At 37.9% G+C, this 18,476-nt stretch overlaps 1 protein-coding gene across 1 annotated transcript; it reads left to right on the top strand.

Annotated features, from left to right (window-relative positions):
- The first annotated feature begins 1,140 nt into the window (after positions 1–1,140).
- CLDN1 (claudin 1) lies at positions 1,141–16,930 on the top strand. The gene is made up of 4 exons (XM_090275342.1): positions 1,141–1,603; positions 9,741–9,905; positions 12,040–12,124; positions 13,771–16,930. The coding sequence occupies exons 1-4, from the start codon at positions 1,381–1,383 to the stop codon at positions 13,931–13,933; spliced, it is 636 nt and encodes a 211-aa protein (XP_090131468.1). The 5' UTR covers positions 1,141–1,380; the 3' UTR covers positions 13,934–16,930.
- The last annotated feature ends 1,546 nt before the right edge of the window (positions 16,931–18,476 follow it).

Raw genomic sequence — 18,476 nt, 5'->3', positions numbered from 1 at the left:
TACAAAAACAGGTGGGGAAACATTTTAATTATTCCAAACCACAACACCACTTAACTATAGAGAAGGAAGCTTTACAGACCCATTGGGGGGGGGGTGTTGTAAAAAAGGCTCACTTAGAGTAAAACCTGAGGAGGTGGCCATGGTCAGTCACTGCAAAACCCTGAGCCAGAACTCACACTTCCCAAGCTCAGTCCTCTTTCTACTGGGGAAAGACTTTTTAGATGCTCTGGCCTTTGCTGAATTGTGTCTGATAATTGGTTAACCGAGACACCCATGGGCAGGCAGCATTGTCCTGGTTCCTCCTATAATGAATTACTGCCCGAAGACGAACTGCTGTAGGATAGAGGTGGGCATGTGTTTGAGTGTGTGTTTCAGAGTGTGTGTGTGTGAGGGTGGGGGAGGGTGGACTGTATTTTCATAGCTATGACGATAGATTAAAGGACACATGTTTCATATATTTCCCGCAAGTTGAGATGTAGTAGAAAGAAGAGTGGGCTGAAAACCAAGTACTGAATATGCTACTAATTTGATGTAATTTTTTTGGAAATGACGTTCCCTTTCTGTGTCTCAGTTTTCTATTCTATAAAGTATAACGATTTCTTACCATCCTTGCAGAAATATGTGATTCTAGGAGAGCCCATGAAGAGAAGAGGGGGACAGAGGGAAGAAAGGAAATGGGGAGGAAGCAGAAAGAAAGGGAGAAGCATGTGGGGGAAAGGAGGGAGGAGAAGGGAGATCGGAAATGCCACTTAAGAAGACAGTGAAAAGAGTTGGAAATGAAATTGTGGGTCTCATGAAGGCTATTCTTTCATATTTTGCATTTTTAGTGTTTACACATACTTAGTAATTTGGGGGAAAATCAAGGTTGCATGAATGGAGAACCTCAGACGGATAACTAGAGAAAAAAGTGTGAGGGGAGAAATGTGAGGGAGCCAGCACGACAGCACTCTGCCAACTGATCCCACTCAGGTTGTCCCCACATCGCAGCGGGACCTTTCCGCCTTGCGCCCGGTGGCCCTGATGGGCTGCGCGCTGCGTTCCGCTTCACCAGCGAGTCGCCCTGAAACCGCCAGGGGGCGCTGCGCGACGGCCGGGCCGGGCCGAGGGGCGGAGCTGCTTTAAATTGCGGCGCCCAGCAGATTGGCGTCTCAGTCCCACAACTTGGAGGCAGTGGCAGCTTCTCTCACACTGACTCCAGCGCCAATCCGGACCTGGACCTGGACCTAGATAGAGGCTCTCCAGCGCCGGCTCAAGGAGCCGGAGTCCCCGCAATAACTTCCTCCGCGCGGCTCTGCCACCCCAGGAGCCCCGAGTGAGCCTCTGCAAACTTCGCTTGGTGCACCTGCCACCCTTGCGCCAGCCAGATCGCCCGAGTGAACCATGGCCAACGCGGGGCTGCAACTCCTGGGTTTCATCCTGGCCTTCCTGGGCTGGATCGGAGCCATCGCCAGCACAGCGATGTCCCAGTGGAAGATTCACTCCCATGCGAACGACAACATCGTGACGGCCCAGTCCATATACGAGGGGCTGTGGATGTCCTGCGTGTCACAGAGTACCGGGCAGATCCAGTGCAAAGTCTTCGACTCCTTGCTGAGTCTGCACAGTGAGTGCATTCCCCTCCTCTACAGCTGTGACCCAAGCCCCTAACCGCCACCGCCCCGCCACCGCCTACCCCCCGCCGTGGCTCCGTTTAAGGGTAGTGCTATCAGCTCATTTTGTTATGTGATTCCATGGTTACCAGTCCTCAGTTGGACACGTCTTCTGATCCTGTGCGTTGTGGAGAAGTAGAACTGTGGTTTGGGTAAAGGGACGTCTAGGACTAAGCTCTAGTTTTACTTCTAGTTCCCTGGGTAACACATTTTCTATTCCTCTAGGTGTGGTTTCACCATAAATTTCAGTAAGAGTGGTGTGGAGATTGAAAAGCAAATGCCAAACCCGAACTTGAATTCTTAGATCTCTCCTGGACAGTCTAAGATTCTGTGTATATTGAAGAATGGTCAGGTTTGGACAAGAAAATGGTGTGCCTTGAAAAGTTTGTAGCCTGGTAGCTTCTCAAGTTCATAAAGTTAAATAGATAATCTCAAAGTCTTTGGTATTTTTTTTATTCCAAACTATTTTTACTATTTATGACTTCTCATAGAAAAAGTCACGTGCTTACATGGAATGCCCCAACATAGTGCTTCTACTCACATTGAAGTTTGATTCTTTTGATATTTAAGATTTAGTAAGTGCAGGGAACCCCCTGGGCACCCCTTTTCATGACTTGATAAAGAAGCCTCTTGAGATGCCCCTGAAGGTTTTCAAGTCAGGGGTCTTCAGAGGAGGCAGATTTTGCCTTGTTATTTTGGAAAGTGAAAGTTGGTGGCTGGTGGGAAAAGGACAATAAGAAAGAGAAGTTCTAAATAACCTCTGATCATAATATGAAGGGAGGAGGGAATATGATAGTGAAGCAAAATGCCATAAGACAGACACAGCTGATGAAAGCAGAGGTTGGCCCTGGGAGGAAGGCAGTGAGAGACGGGGTTGAGTCCTCTCTCCAAGTTTCCATCCTCCACAAAGGATTTTCTGTGTAATGGATGTCTACTTCTTACTGCTGTCAAGTTGGAAAGGATTATGTAGAGAGACATATTACTAAGGATAGTGTGGAGAAGGATGACAGGATGGCTTTTTTCCCTTTTCTTCTTCTTCTTATTTTTTAATAAAAGCTTTTGAGTGCCTTGTCTGAAACTTATTCAATTTCCACTTACCTAGGTAATAACAATTTATGGCTGGAGTATCTGCCTTGATATATTACATTAGTTGTCATGTAGCATGTGTCTGTTATGCCTTTGTACAAACCTGAAGAAAAGCTCCCTTCGTCTTTGGCTAGATAAACAAACCTGCCCACCAGCCACTTTATGGGCTGAGGGTGAGCGGTGTTGTCGTCTGTATTAGGTATGCTCTTTTCTCCACATGGAAAGATAAATACACGTAAGGAAATGGTGTCAGGAATTTGTGGCACCATATTGAGAAATTGACAGACGGAGAGAAGTCTCTGGTTCTTTTGGTCAAAGTAGTTCGTTTTCAACATGTTTAAATAGGTGTCGCTTTAACTTCCTTAAATGATCAATGGAATCAGATTGATTCATATTATAAACACTCAAACAGGTTATTCCTACCTATGATAACATGTTTTATTTTCATATATTCTTAGTTACGATAGTTATTACAGTTTTTGACGTTGTGGTAGAATTAAACAATGTCCTCCTCCTCTCTCCAATACACATTTTGGAGATTTCTAGCTGATGAATAAAGTCAGATCTCTCTTTTCATTTGGTTAAAGCCAGAGATTACTCAAGGTGGGGCTGAGGCCTTTCTCTCAAAACCAATTCCCAAAAGAGGGAGCTTTGACTCACTGTGTTCTCCCCAACCTGCTAATGACTCATTGGATGCCTTTGGATAGAGGCCAGAGAACCTGTGTCCATTTCTCCACCTGGGCAGTGGGTTTCACACCCACCTGATGTAGAGACCCAGGGCGCTGATTCGCTGGCTGGTTTTGGTATAGGTCTGTCACCTCTAAATTTGAACAGGGTCATCTGTATATATAAGTAGTCTTCCTTGAGAAAAATTGAATCCCTTCTAGTGCTTTTAGGTGAAAAGCTTGTCTAGAATCTCCTGAAACTGAACCGTGTTCTCTTTGCCAATGGAGCACACTTGGCCTTGTAGGGTCAAGATACAGAGATTTATTAAGGTTGTAGTGCTAAAAACGTTAAGAACCCTTGTTTCCCTGCTCTAAATAGTGTCAACTGTAAATAGAACAATTCCGTAAGTGTCTAAAGAAATACAGTGTGTTTAAACCAATATAGGAAATACAGGAAATGAGACACAGCAGGGTTTTGGTTTTGGTTTTTGTTTTTGTTTTTTGTTTTGGTAGTTCTTGCAAAGCAGTATATGAAAATGTAACTGTGAGGCTTGGTGGGGAAACAAATGTTGCACTGTGCATTGTGGTTTTGCACTGGCTGAGACCATTTCAATTCCATCCGAAGTATGTGATGTTTATTGACATTGATGGTTCCTGCCACTGAAAGTTGGCTGTACAGAGAGTGTCAGACAGAGTTACAGTAGACTTTTTGGGATTAAGCTGTACGTCTTGCCTTGTTTTGATCTCATTCTCAAGCTTTTGGCAAGCAAGTGTCTATTTTATGTGCTTAGTTAATTGTTTCTTCTTGCTTGACTTTAATAGCGAGGGCTGTCCAAAGACTGGACTTCCCCAGGAGGCTGCATGGCAGGAGGTGTATAAGCAGAGAAATAAGTAAGCATTTTGTAGGAATGTTGTAGAGAAAATCCAAGCACCAGACAAATGGGAGGTTAGACACCTCCAACCTTCAGATTCTGTAATTTGTTTATAAGCTCCTCTAGCCTGTTCAACTTGCTTTGCATGAATCCACATGTGTGTAGGAGTGCTTAATGAGTATTGGTTGTCAGTGAGGTTTCCCAGCACTCTCACCATGATGTCAGGCTCAATCAAAGAGACAAAATCTCTAACTTGGATGGGACGGACTTTAGAAGCGGAGGCAGAGAGGAGGGAACCATTTACACTTCCCCAGACTTCATGAAGCCTGCTGAACCAAGGGTGTTCAAGGAGCCATTGGTGTTTAGATCTGTTTCAATAATTAGTTCTAACCCCTGGAATGATGGACATCAAAACAAAAATTCAGGCTTGACATTAGAAGTTCTTAATTCTTACCCTGGTTTTGCACTAGCTAATCATGTGTACAATGGTGAGCCGCTTGATGTCTCTGGGCTATAGTCTCCCTGCTTATGAAATAGGGGAGAGTTGAGGGGAATGGGGAGATGAATCCATGATTCATTCATCCCTTCAACAAATGTGAGCTCCTAGGGATACAGCTAAGATGATATATAAGGTGTTAAAGTTGATTTCTTCCAGTGCCAGCATTCTTTGTTACTTACTAAAGTGATTGGAGGGAAAAAGTTAAGTGGGATAGTCTAGGTTTCCTTGTTTGGAGTGCTGAGTTGGCACAGAGGAAATATAGAAACATAAATTTAATCATGAGGCCGTTACAGAAAGGAAAGGGAGGGAGGAAGCAAGGAAGGAAGGGAGGAAGGGAGGGAGAAGGGAAGGAAGGAAGGAGGGAAAAAACTGACTGCTAAGGACATTTTGAAAAGTGGTGAGTCCTGTCTCATCCCAGATGACTTTGCTTTCTGCCTGTGCTGGAGTCCTGAGTTCACACCCAGTGGCCACCAGCTCATGCATCAATAAAAGGGAAATGCTAACAATGAAGACTGTTGAGAAACTTTGAACTTGAGTAAAAGCAAGATTTAACCAGTGGAAACGCCACGGGTGTATAGTTCAGTGATGAGTTCATTTAATTGCAAAGGAGAAGAGAGCAGTTTTGTTCTAGTGACCTAATGTTCAGTTCATTGATTTGTCTATTACTTATTAAGCAATGCCTGATGCAAAGAGGAACTACGTGAGGATGCAGGTATACTTCAAATATTTTGTTTATGACATATAGTAGACAGGGTAATAATATAATAATATGGCCAGTATATAGCATGAAAACATCAGGTGTTCAAAGAAGACTCTATTTCTTACATAGTAAGACTGTAGCCAAACTTTAGAAAAAATCCCACTTACTTGTTTGTGCTTGTCTTTCTGCGATTATGTTGATTAACCTAACTGTGGTAGATCAGTAACTTCTAACATTTCTTGTCTTGTAAGAAGAGATCTTTGTTAAGTATATTTTTCAAATTATACTTTCAGGTTGCAAGTAGTAATAACTTTTTAGGCAGTCTTTAATCTCAAGATGATCAGTCAAGCTAAGTATAATTAAAAGACTGTCTTCTCCATGTATTGCTGAATAATGATGAGAAACAATAGTGTAGCTTCTTGAATGTTAACTAACCATTTTCTCCGCGGACAACTTTAGTCAGTAATAATAGTATTATAGAGGTATCTGCAAATTTAAAGGGCCAGGAAAGAAACATATTTGCTTCTAGATTTCATTTAATTAGACCAGCCCAGATTTTATAGTCTAAGGCTATACTGTGCCTCTCTAGTCTAAACTATTATTTTGTAGATTTTAAACATTTCTCAACTTCTCTGCCCTGCTGATCATCATTCCACTACAAAAAATGTTCCTTGGAAGCTCATTAAATGTATAATTTAAAATTTTAAAAATTAAAAAATATAGGTCAGAGTAAGCAAAAATTATTAATTATTTTCCTCCATAACACTAACTTGAACCCTAACCCTAGAGTTACTAGCTTTTAAAGCTCTAAACTAAGTCTGGCTTTCTGTAGTAAGATTTTAGCCTCCCCAGACTCTCTAGGGAGGCCTTTTTCAGTATTTTTTTTTTTTTCCAAAGGTTAGGCTTAAGCCAAGAGAATATTTTTAATTATCATATTAGTAGAATTGTAAAGGATACAGACATGTTCTAATTTAAATTTGTTGAACACAGATTGTATGATCTATGTAGCTTGTCAGGCACCATTTTTAGTGCTTTGGGTGGAAAACATGAACAAATATCTTTCCCAGGTCATCAAGAAGCTCACAATTATATATTTTAGACTTCTGACTTAAAAGGCTTCCATGGACCTTAATTTGAAGGATTCATCCCGTTCCAGCTTACAACTGTGCAATTTAGATTCTATCTGCACATAAAACCCTCATAACTTCTAACACACCTGCTTACTTTGATTTTAATTCATTATTACATATGGCCAGCTAGTAAGTTTTTATGCTGTTGATTCTCAGCCTATTTTCCTTTGTATTTATACATTTCCCCACACACATCACTCTAGTTAAGAATTAATACAAATGTCTCCAATGCGGCAAAATGAGATTTTTGTGTTTGATGCCTATCTAGTATTGTAAAGTACAAAGAAATGTCCTAAGTCAATGGATGCCAAAGACATACATGAAAAAAATATTGCTTTGCAAAATAAAACAATTGCTTTATCAGATTTAAAAAAACTGAACCATGATTCCCTTTCTCTATAGGGTTTATATGACACCTAACAATAGTTTTCAAAAAAATTTTTTTCCATTATTTTTGTGCATTATACAAGCAAGACATCATTTGATAAAGAAATAAAACATACTAGGCTTTGTCCCCTCCCTCACAGAAACTTTGTAAAAGAAGTGGAAGAGGAAAATGGGTATGGCATGAATCAAATGTGCTTTTTTTTTGAGAACTTAAAGGAGACAAAACTTAGCAATGAAAACTATGAGTCTTAGATAATTCCAGGTGAGTGCAAAGGGAGCTTTGAAGTAGTTCACCCATGTGTGTTCCTTGCCTGGGTGGCTTTATACAAACCTGACTCATGAGACTGAGGCCCAGTGGACTCCTTGTGAAGAACACCTTGTGATCCAAGTGCTCAGACCTGCTGGGCTGGCGGCCTGCTGTTTTTACATGAAGTGCACGCCAGAATGATTATTAGGGAAGCTGGGTTTGGTTTGAGGCCCTCCAACTCCAACAAAGTGGAAAACTTGGAGAGAGATCAGAGAAAGAAACAAAGGTGATGAATAAAGAGGCAGGAACCTGGGTATTTATGAGAAAGCAAAGTGGAAGTGGCTGAGGGATGTAGGAGGTTGTGCATATTTTTAGTGTAGGAAGAATGTTGACTGATTGTACTCTCAATACTGAGGATACAAATTTTATCACCTACTCTTTAAGACCCTCCAATGACTCATGATTGCACGTAGGATAAATTCTAAACCCTTTACTCTAGCTTGCAAAGCCCTGCCTGATTTATACTTTCTGTCCACCTTGCTAAAACCACCTTGTTTTACTTTCCTCATCCTATAATACACCAGTTGAGTGACCAACTGTCCTGGTGGGCCTGGGATTGAGAGTCTTCTCTGGATACCAGACAGATGGTTTTAAAACCAAGATGGCCCCAGGCAAATGGACCAGAGGTCATCCTGTCCTCCAGGCACATAAATCATCTTTGTAACTTTCAGTACCTCCTCTTTCAGGATTCCTTTGCTTGAAATAATTTCCTTCTAAGTGGAATTTGAAATTGGTGTTGTGTATAGGAGCATTGTTATTTTATTTTCCTTCTCCTTCTCAGTAATGATTGTCTTTGCAAAAACTGTTGGTAAATCAGAAGGAAGGACACACCCTAATGATGGAGTCCTTGGTACTTTCCTCTTCATACCACAGTGTAAGCACCTTCAGTTCCTGGTAAACCCATGTTCCATGTTTTGATTCAGCAGCTCTTACACTACCCTGGAATATTATCATAAGTGTGTAGGTAGGTAATTATAAGGAGGTAGATATATGAGGGGAGGAGAGGAGTGTCTCTGATTTGCTTTTTAATTAAATCAAGTAAAAATGTATCTTGGCTTCCAAAATATCTCTCAAATATGGGGAAAAAAAAAGAAGAAAGAAAGAAAGAAACTTTGCTGCTTTGTAGATAGAGGTTACTATGATTTTACCATAGATTGGTTATGCCAGGGATGGAAATATTTAAAAATTAAAATTTGATGTTTTAGGTATCTTAGTGTTAGTTAGGATCGGTAACTTAAGTTCTCAACCCTGAGTATACTAAGATTGAACCTAGGTCTAAATTAAACCGTGTAATATAAGACCTTTCTATCACATCAACCATTTTGAAGAGCATCAAGAAGTCAGTTGTTAACTCCCCGGTTAGAGATACCATCATTCACACTTCAATAATAGAAGCATGGTCCCAAAGAATAATAAGCAGCTTACTGAAGATAGCATGGTTTGTTACAATGTAAATAATATTTATATATGTAGAAATACTTGTCACATGTTAGCACTGTCAATGAGATAACGATCTTTATGTGAAGGAGGAAATAAATCTAGGATTAATCAAAGTCACCTCACCAACATAGTTTCAGCTTATTTTCTTTAAGTCTGTCCTTTTATACCACAATGATGGTGTCATGTGTTTACTCCTTAAGAGACATAATTGGCATCATCTCTGAAACCTGCCCCTATTTGATTATAGAATTACAGTAACAGAAAATAAGAAAATTAGTGGAATCCTTAGAAATACTACATTGAATTATTGTCTGCTATTTGACATGACAATTAATATAGTCTTAAAATAAAACTGCTGATATCTCTGAATATTAATCTACTGTGCTCTAAAATAACATTGCAAAGGTTATTTAGTCTTATTCTAATAAAATGGCGCTCACATCCCCCACCCTCACCCCCATCACTGGAGATAAAAATGCTGTTTATTCCACATTATAATCTATGAGAAATTAATTTCTTACCTTGCAAATTCGTCTTTATATTTTTTTCCCCTGAAGCTTCATAGATTGGGCTATAAAGCTGTTAATGATTACCAAGATATATTATAAATAATTTTAATTATAAATGGTTTAACATTAAGGATAATACATGTGATTGCATTTCAAAATGAAAATACTCCATTAGTAAGGATTAAAGATGTATTAGGTCAACTAAACCTATTCAACCAGATCATTAATTATTTTTTCCAGAGGAATTTGAATTTGACATTGAACACATAAAATGTTAGAGCCAAAGGGCTTCTTATTAAGTATCCAGCCAGTTGTTTGTTGTTCTGAAGAAGAAACTATGTTGGTTACCTACAGAAACACCACTAGAAGTAGGGTCTCCTGACTCCTGGTTAAATTTTCTTTCATACAACATATACATATACTTGGTTTTCTACCACTCTTTTCTTCTTAGTCTAGACATGATTATTCTTACATGTTCTAAAATATTTCCTACCAGGCACTCTGCAAGCAACCCGTGCCTTGATGGTAGTTGGCATCCTGCTGGGACTAATAGCTATCTTGGTGGCTACTGTTGGCATGAAGTGTATGAAGTGCCTGGAAGATGATGAGGTCCAGAAGATGCGAATGGCTGTCATTGGGGGTGTGATATTTCTTATTGCAGGTAAGAGAGGCCCTGCCCTCCCTTTCTAAACTATCTCTGGCATGGTGTAAGATCTAGCTTTACATTTTTTTAGATGATGTTGGGTTTCTTGCACTTGAATTGATTTATTTCAGTCACTTTAAAATCTGAAGACATGGAAACCTTAAGTGCAGCTAACTTTCTCATTTTTAAAGTCACAGGAAAATCTGAGATCTGTGCTCACAGTGGATAGGTCTATTCTTTGAAGTTTCAGGTGCCAACTGGTTCATTAGTACCAGTTTCCCCAGGTGAAGAGAAGTATCTCCTAACTAGCAAACACTAAGGAACAATTCTAATTACATGGAAAATTTCTGTGGTGTCCCCACAGACAATATGTGATAAAGAAGGGGAGTAGTGATAGAGAACATGAAGAATGTGTGAATCATACAGATGTATCATGAATGGATGGGATTAGGATTATTAAAGAAAAATGAGAACATCATTTCAGGTGGACAGATCTGATTCTAAAATAAACAGAATATACCCATAGATTGGTGAAGAGAAAGGCCAATTGGAGTGGAGGAAAGGTAAGAAATTAGGTTAAATAAATTGATACAAAAACAATGCAGAAAGAACTTGAGAAAACCAGTATGCATTTGCCTCGTTGAAGTGTTGATTGGTGAGTTAGATACATGACCTTTGAGAGGATGAGAGCCAGAGAAAGACATGGCAGTTCCACTTTAGTGTTATGATAATGCTTCTTTTAAATAAGATTGCATGTGTGTGTATAAAATAGTATTTTACCTATATAATCTATTTTTGAAATAATACACAAAATATATATAGTAGTTTATTGTGTTTGAAAATGACACCAGTGATATAACCTACCACAAGGAGAAACTAAAATTATACTTTCTTTTTTCATTTTCTCTTTGACAAAAGATCTGGCCAGGGCATTTGTCCCACCATAATATGTGGATTTAACCAACAATGAAGAGTACCTGTGGCTTTGCTAAAGATTTGCTTAAAGTCACCAGTCTTTCAGTTTATCCAATTAGCTGCCTACCTCCCACACAACACACACCCCAAAATGGATGGTCCTTTATTCCCAAAATTCATCAAAGGCTATGAATAAATGTACTGCATAGTGTCCTTCCTTTGCTCACCTTTTTATTACTCCCCTAAGTGACTGCCTCACTCCCAGTTCAGTTTAAAAGATTTCTTAGGGAGTGAAGGTTGAAAGTTCCAGAGCATTCCCATGGTGCACCTGAGCAGCCAAAAGCACTGGTGTTTTCTATCAAGTATTAGGGGCAATTAGCTTAGACCACCTTTCTTTTTTTTTTTTTTTATGGAAATGAGGATAGAACATTGAATGATTTAATCTGTCTATATTGATAGTTTCTTAGAATTACTATAAAAGGAAGCTATTTAATTTATTTGGATTCAAAAAATCAAGATATTTTATACTTCTGTCAAATGATAGCATGAATGATTTTGACTAAGTAGTTTATTTGGCATTACTGGAATATGAAATGCATGGAAAATTGAGAGTGTGCTGCATAAATTTATCTGATGTGACACCTCAGCAAATCTCAAGGCAATGCCTGACGGGTCTGGCCAGTGGAGCAGTTGGAATTTGGGTGGTCTGGTCCATTCTGAGACAGGTCTTGCTCTTCCCTGCTCTGTAGCTGCTTACTTTCCTTTTGATCCTACAGAAATGTAAATTTTGAGCTTTGGTCAAGAAGAGTGTAGAAGGGCTTTTATCTTCCAGTTTTCAAATGACCTATCTATAGTAATAAAGACATCAAGTTTATCAAAAGTAGTCTAGTACATTAATGTATAACAATATTTTTGATGATCTTAAATGAAGTGAACTTGCTGCACTGCTTCCAAAAATGCATTATTTGTGCCAGTGACCGTGAACTATAAATGAACAAGGTGACATAGTATAAACTATGCCTAACTCTGACCTAATAGTTTTGTGCATCTTAACAGAATACTTGGAATAAATCCTGTCTGGAGTTCTAATCTCTCTAAATTAGAAGTGTCTAAATAAAAAATGTCAGCACAATTGGTGAGATTTCATCCTTGTAAAATTCTTATAAATATAATGGACTGTATGCTTATGCTCAGTGTTCCATAGTGATTAACAGTCTTTTGTTTTGAATTTCCCTAGGTCTGGCTATTTTAGTTGCCACAGCATGGTATGGCCATAGAATTGTTCAAGAATTCTATGACCCCATGACCCCAGTCAATGCCAGGTAATGCTATTCATGTGTAAAATAGCTTGCTTTCTGAGAAAATACCCTTTTCATGTTCTGCAAAGGCCAGCTAGCACCACAGCTTCCCAGATTTGCTTTCCAGAATTTTATGTCAAATTTATAAATAATTTGAATGGCCTGTGACTCATGCTAAAATGAATTTGATAATTGCTTTAACAGCCTTTATTGATGATAGACAATATTTAACATAGAAAAGTTTCAAGCTTTATAATTTACAACTGTGTGGTGAACCTTTTCTCTTATTTTTTAAATATTAATAAAGATACTATTATATTTAATATATTCTTTTTTGAAGTGTATTCTGATATAACACTTGTGGTTTTTGTAACTAAAACATAGTTTATGATTAAAAATGGTACTGTATGGCTTAATGAATAATTCTTCATTCTCAGTAGTTTACTTTTATGAAAAAAGTTTAATTTATGTATGAAAAAATAAGTTGTGATACTACCTTGAAATTTTATGTTCTATCACAACTATAAAATTGACTTCCCAAAGTCAACTTTCTTAATATTACAAATTGTGGATGTTCAAAGGCTGATTCTGTGGACACTCTTTGATCAGGGACAAGGCCCTTTGTCTCACTGTGTTCATGTCTTTAAAGCCTAATAACTATATTCAGAGTCAGGATGTTAAGATGTAATTATTGTTTGTTGAGTTCTAGGATGAATAGATGAGAAATCCCAGTGGTTGGATAGATAAGGCATGATTCCTTTTATATAATCACCCATGTACAGGAGAACAGATACTGCAGTGGTTGTGTTGGAGCCCTTCTCATAAGATTTACAATGTAGGGATGGAAACTGCTGGAGGTCAATTGGCTTAAATTTTACCAGTAATGCATGTCAGAGCACTTTAAATTGCTAGGCACCATACATATTATTTACATTGTCTCAGGTGATCCCGAAAGTAGTCCAGTAAGGCAGATGGGATTATCCTGCTTTAAGAGAAGCAGAAACTGAGGTAGAGAAGTGGGATTATTAGCACACAATTGCAGCAGTTGAGAGTTGAGCTCTGGATTCAGACCCAGGTCTTATAACTCTAGATCTAGCCTTCTCTACTCTAATTGTCCACATTCAGTGGTCAATCACAGATGCTCACTCTAAGGTTCTGGCTTAATACATCTATTTAGATCAGCTTAATCTAGAATGCTCCATGGGCTACTTAGAAGTCTTTTTTATAAAACCATACATTTCACATTTCAGTGTATATATAGGATCAACTATTAAAAACTAATGGTCTAGCACTCCAGCGGTTTCTTTATAGGCTTTGGTTGCTACTTGGCAATGGCATGACTTGTTAAGTTTAGCCTAGGAATCAGAATTCAAACCTGACTTCTAAAGTTTATAAACATGCTTTTCAAGTCTCCTACACATGGAAAGGTCTTTGAAAATATTTGCATAATTAACCTGGTGTTGCATGCTGTATTGCCTGATCTACTATTGCAAATTGTCAACAACTGCAGTGTAAACATTATTGTGTATGTGATCACAAACCTGAAAGTACTTCCCCTAGAGATCATGGAGGGTTATTTTTAGTAAAAAAATATATATATAATGAGATTTCTAATTATATTAGAAAAGTTTCCAAAGATTCATTGAATAAGCAAATGCATTTCCTCTTAGGTATGAATTTGGTCCAGCTCTCTTCACTGGCTGGGCTGCTGCTTGCTTCTGCCTTCTCGGAGGTGGCCTCCTTTGCTGTTCCTGTCCCAGAAAAACAACATCTTACCCAACACCACGGCCCTATCCGAAACCTGCACCTTCCAGTGGGAAAGACTATGTGTGACACAGTAGCAAAAGGAGAGAACCCTGGAACAAACATTGAAATACTATCATTGACTTTTAAGACCTTAGGCTTTGAACTATTGCAGTCTGAACTGTGTATAAAAAACCATATTTTTAAAAATACCCATTGCTAAAATGACTTAGTCTTATTTTATCTCCTTTCCTTAGTACAGGAGAGAAGACCTTTCCATTTGTATTACTGCTCCCCACTGAGTAGTCATATCAAATATGGGGATGGGTATTCCTTAATTATAGATATGTATATAAACATGTTTTTCTATAAAAAAATTAGATAGTAAAACCTCTTGTGTTGGTATCAACATACTTAAAACATATCTAAAATATATATATTTAAGTCTATATTGATTAAGCAGTTTATTTGCTGTATGTCTCTTCTTTCTATATGTACAAATATATAATAGGTCAGATACCATTAACCCTGCTTCATCAGCTTTAGTGTCTTTGACATGAGACCTAGCCTACCAAAGCAAGTAAAAATTCTTTCAGTTCTTCACATGTGCCCTTTTCATACACTTATTTTACTTTTTTTCCCATGATCTTATAACACTTGCTTTGTCATAAGTCACTCTTCATGCCTTTGTTTTTTATTAAGTTGGGTTTAACTCAAATCTAATAACACATTTCCTAAGCATACTATTTCATTTCTAGAATCAATAAGAATCTCTTACAACTTAGAGCTCTGGGGGCAAGTCTTTTCAGCATGGTCAGATGACATATGCCTGTTGACCTTCCCGCCTCATCTCTGTACTCTGACCTATAACACTCTTGTTTGCTTTCAAAATATTTGCCTTATTGAGCATCTGTGTGCTGCTTTCCCAAGTGTTATAAAACAATTTTATTGATTGCATTTTTAAGCTACTTATTTATAGTTGTATCCCTCCAAACTACCTTTTTCTCTCCCTTCCCTCCTCAGCTATATGGTTTCTCATATGTAATTATCATATACTGGGTTGGCCAAAGAGTTCATTCCTTTTTTTCTGTAAGATGGCTCTAGTAGCGCTTAGTTGTCTTTAACTTTATTTGAAACAATTTGGTAGGTTGTATTGTGAAAGCTGTCATATTAGCTTGCATTTATAAAAAATTACTAAAATTGGTGAATTTTTGTGTAACCATTTTAATATTGAAGATGGAAGAAAATACACAATGTTTTTGGCATATTATGCTTTATTATTTCAAGAAAAGTAAAAATAACTGAGAAGAAAAAAAATTGTGCAGAGTATGGAGAAGGCTCAGTGACTGAGCAAACATGTCAAAACTGGTTTGCGAAGTTTTGTGCTGAAGATTTCCTGCTGGATGATGCTCCATGGTCGGGTAGACCAGTTGAAATTAACAGCAATCAAATTGAGACATTAATTAAGAATAATCAATGTTATACCACATGGGAGATAGCTGACATATTCAAAATATCAAAATCAATAAAGATATTGGTGAAAATGAAAAATGTGTCTTTTATTTTACAGAAAAAAACTAAACAAACTTTTTGGCCAACCCAATAGTTTATCTCTTCCCAGAGAGGTGTGGTCTGTTTGCATGAAGTGCTAGATTTTCTGTAGTTATAAGCTAGTGACAAATATTCTCTTTGTAGCTGTAAGCAAGTCACTTATTCTTTCTCCTCTTTTCCCATATGTCAAATTGAGATAATGATACTTAACTAGCTGGTGGAGGTGTTGTGAGTATTAATTAGTTGGTGTTATGCTCATTCTTTGAATATGAAATATGTCTAAGTAGTGTTTTTATTTGCTCAATTGGTTGTTAGAACTCATTGACCAAACCTACACACACACCTCACATGGTCTAGTACCTTCCTTTCTCCCCCAGTCTATTTCCTTTCTTTCACTTGTGTGCCAGTCATGTTGTTGGTGCTCTGCTCTATTTTAATAATTGCTCTTAGTTTTCCAGTCTGTGGAAAACGCTACTTTACTTGAGCAAGATGATGTAATGACAAGGGTGTAACTGTTGGTGTCTGGAGGCCTGGTTTGAGCCTTGGTGCTATCAATTACTGTCTGAATTTGGGCAAGACACTTGGCTGGCCTAGATTTATTGTTTCACCTGTCAAAAAGGGATTGTAATTCCTGACCTGCCTACCTCACAGGGTTTTTGTGGGGATAGATGTGAGACAGAATATATGCAAATGTGGTTTGTAAGGTGAAAACTACTGTAATAGGATGAAGAACTAAGGAATTTAAGTGCATAGGTTTAAGATTACTTTTGAAATGACAGAAAAGAGAGAAATTTTAAGGAATTGGTTTCTTGCCATAACCAATATCTCAAGTGATGACACACTACAGTGAAATTCAGCTTAGTAACTGAAGAGGATCCTAAGGAAGGCAGTGTTTTTCATCAGTATGGCTTGATGCTTTTTTGGCTAAGTTTTTCTCCTCTTAAGAATGCAGACTTGACCTAGGACAAGTCTGCAGATGTAATGGGTAAAACAGAAGTATAAGTATTGGCAAAGCTGAAGTCTGGAAAAATTCTTGAATTATAATAACTTGCAAGGATATTCAAGATGGATATATGTTAAATGATGCCTTTAGAAGTGATGCTGTTAACCAGCAGCTGAAACTGCTAGGATAGTTTGGTAATGGTAATTCATAGTGAAACCACAAGAGAAAGGTATCTAAAGGATTGCATCATATGAGATGTGAACCTAGTAATTTTTAGTGTCTTCCAAACCTGAGTCTATGCTTCTGGAAGGTATAATTCAAAGAGCCTTTGCTACATACATAAATCCTAACAATATATGAGTGTAAATACATGTGGTTTACTACTTGCTAAATTCATCAAAGAAATCTATATTCCAAAATGACCAACACAATTGTAATACCAGAATTTAGTCAAGTTTGATATTTTTCTATTCTCCTAATGTACCTGGAAAAGACTCAATAGATATCTTGGGATTTTGTAATGGGAATTTGTATAAAGCATTATTCTTTTTCAATAAACTGGAGGGTTTTTTAAATAAAAACATAGATCCTTGGCTTGTTTTTCAAGTTATTATTTCAAGATTGCCATGCTTGGAAGACAAGGTAACTTGGGACAGGATCTGACTCACTGTGTTCCTCAGAAAGAGCTATGGTGCCTCTGGGTCATCTGTCAAATATTTGAGTGACTCCACCTACCAAAATGCCCTATTTCTCTCAAATGGAGCTCCTTCATCATCAAAGCTGGTGATAGAGAATGCCAAGAGAAGTTATTCAATTTTCCTCATCCATAAAAAAGGGGACATACTGTAATGATGGACTAAATGATAAAATAACCAACTGTGAAGGACTTTGAAAGCTTAAGGTGGCTGTGTTCCTCACAAGGTGGAAGAGTGAAAGAGATGCATGACTGTTCTTGTAATGATTACAGTCAAAACTACCTCTTAGGGAAGCAAGTGATGAAAGATATTCACTGGGTATCTAAAAATATCAATAATTGATAGAGCCTTAATCCTAACCTCTCCCTGGGCAATTTTCATATTAAAGAGGCAAGTTTGTAAACAAATAATTATAGCTCTGCATGAACTCAGGCATTAGCATGGTAAGTGAGAGGCTAAGATTATTTTCGAATTGATTTGAACTCTCCATAAATTAAGTAGAAGCAGCAGAATCCTTACTCTACAGATTTAAATCTCTGGAGGGTGGGGTGGGGTGGAGTGGTGTGGGGTGGGGTAGTGGGGTGGGGCCTGGGCCAAAGGGACCAGTGCAGATGGAATGGATTAAGCTAGAAAAGAGGAACAGAAGATGAAGACATGCAAGGAAGAGGAATCTCAACTGTGCGGGGCATGGTGGACTGTTGTAAAGACTTCATTTTCATTCAGTAAAAGGGAAAGATATTGTAAGATTTTGAGCAGAGGAAACACAAGATCTAAATTATGATGTAATAGGATGACTTTTATTTGTTGTGTTGAGAATAGACTTATAAGAAGACAAGGAGAAAATCAGAGAATTCAGATAGAGGTTATTACAATAATCCTGACAAGAGATGGCTTGGTGATAGCAATGGGTAATAAGAAATTGTTAAATCTGAATATTACTTTAAAGTGAACAGGTTTTTGCTATTTAATTGGATATGAAGTGTGAAATTTTTTAAAAAGTAAAAAAATGACTCAAGATTTTGGACCTGAGCAACTGATGGGAAAGAGGTACCAAAAACAAAGAGAGGGAAGACTGTAGGGGAGCAGGTATCACTTTGGCCATGTTAACTTTAAGATGCCAATTGTATATCCAAGTAGAGATGTTCAGTAGGCAGTAGGAAAAACAAACAAACAGGAACATAGAGAACTGGAAAGAAGACAGAATTTTCAAGAAAAGAGAGTAATCAAGCATCAGTTTCATATGGTTTATCAAGTTGAAAAATGTGCCTCAGTCTTTGAACATTTCAGTTGATGGCTAAAATTACTAGACTAAAAGGTCAATAAGAGCCAAGAAATAAATATATTTTCTTATTATTGAATCTTTTATAATCTTACAAATTATTTATTCCATTATTCTCCTTAAGAGTATTTTCAAAGAAGTATGATATATTAGTCATAGACCCGC

The sequence above is a fragment of the Furipterus horrens genome, unplaced genomic scaffold, assembly GCF_987537825.1.
Source record: "Furipterus horrens unplaced genomic scaffold, mFurHor1.1.pri manual_scaffold_1, whole genome shotgun sequence".
NCBI classification, from domain to species: Eukaryota; Metazoa; Chordata; class Mammalia; order Chiroptera; family Furipteridae; genus Furipterus; species Furipterus horrens.
The sequence above is the reverse complement of the archived record's forward strand: the minus strand, read 5'-3'. Positions and strand labels throughout refer to the sequence as shown.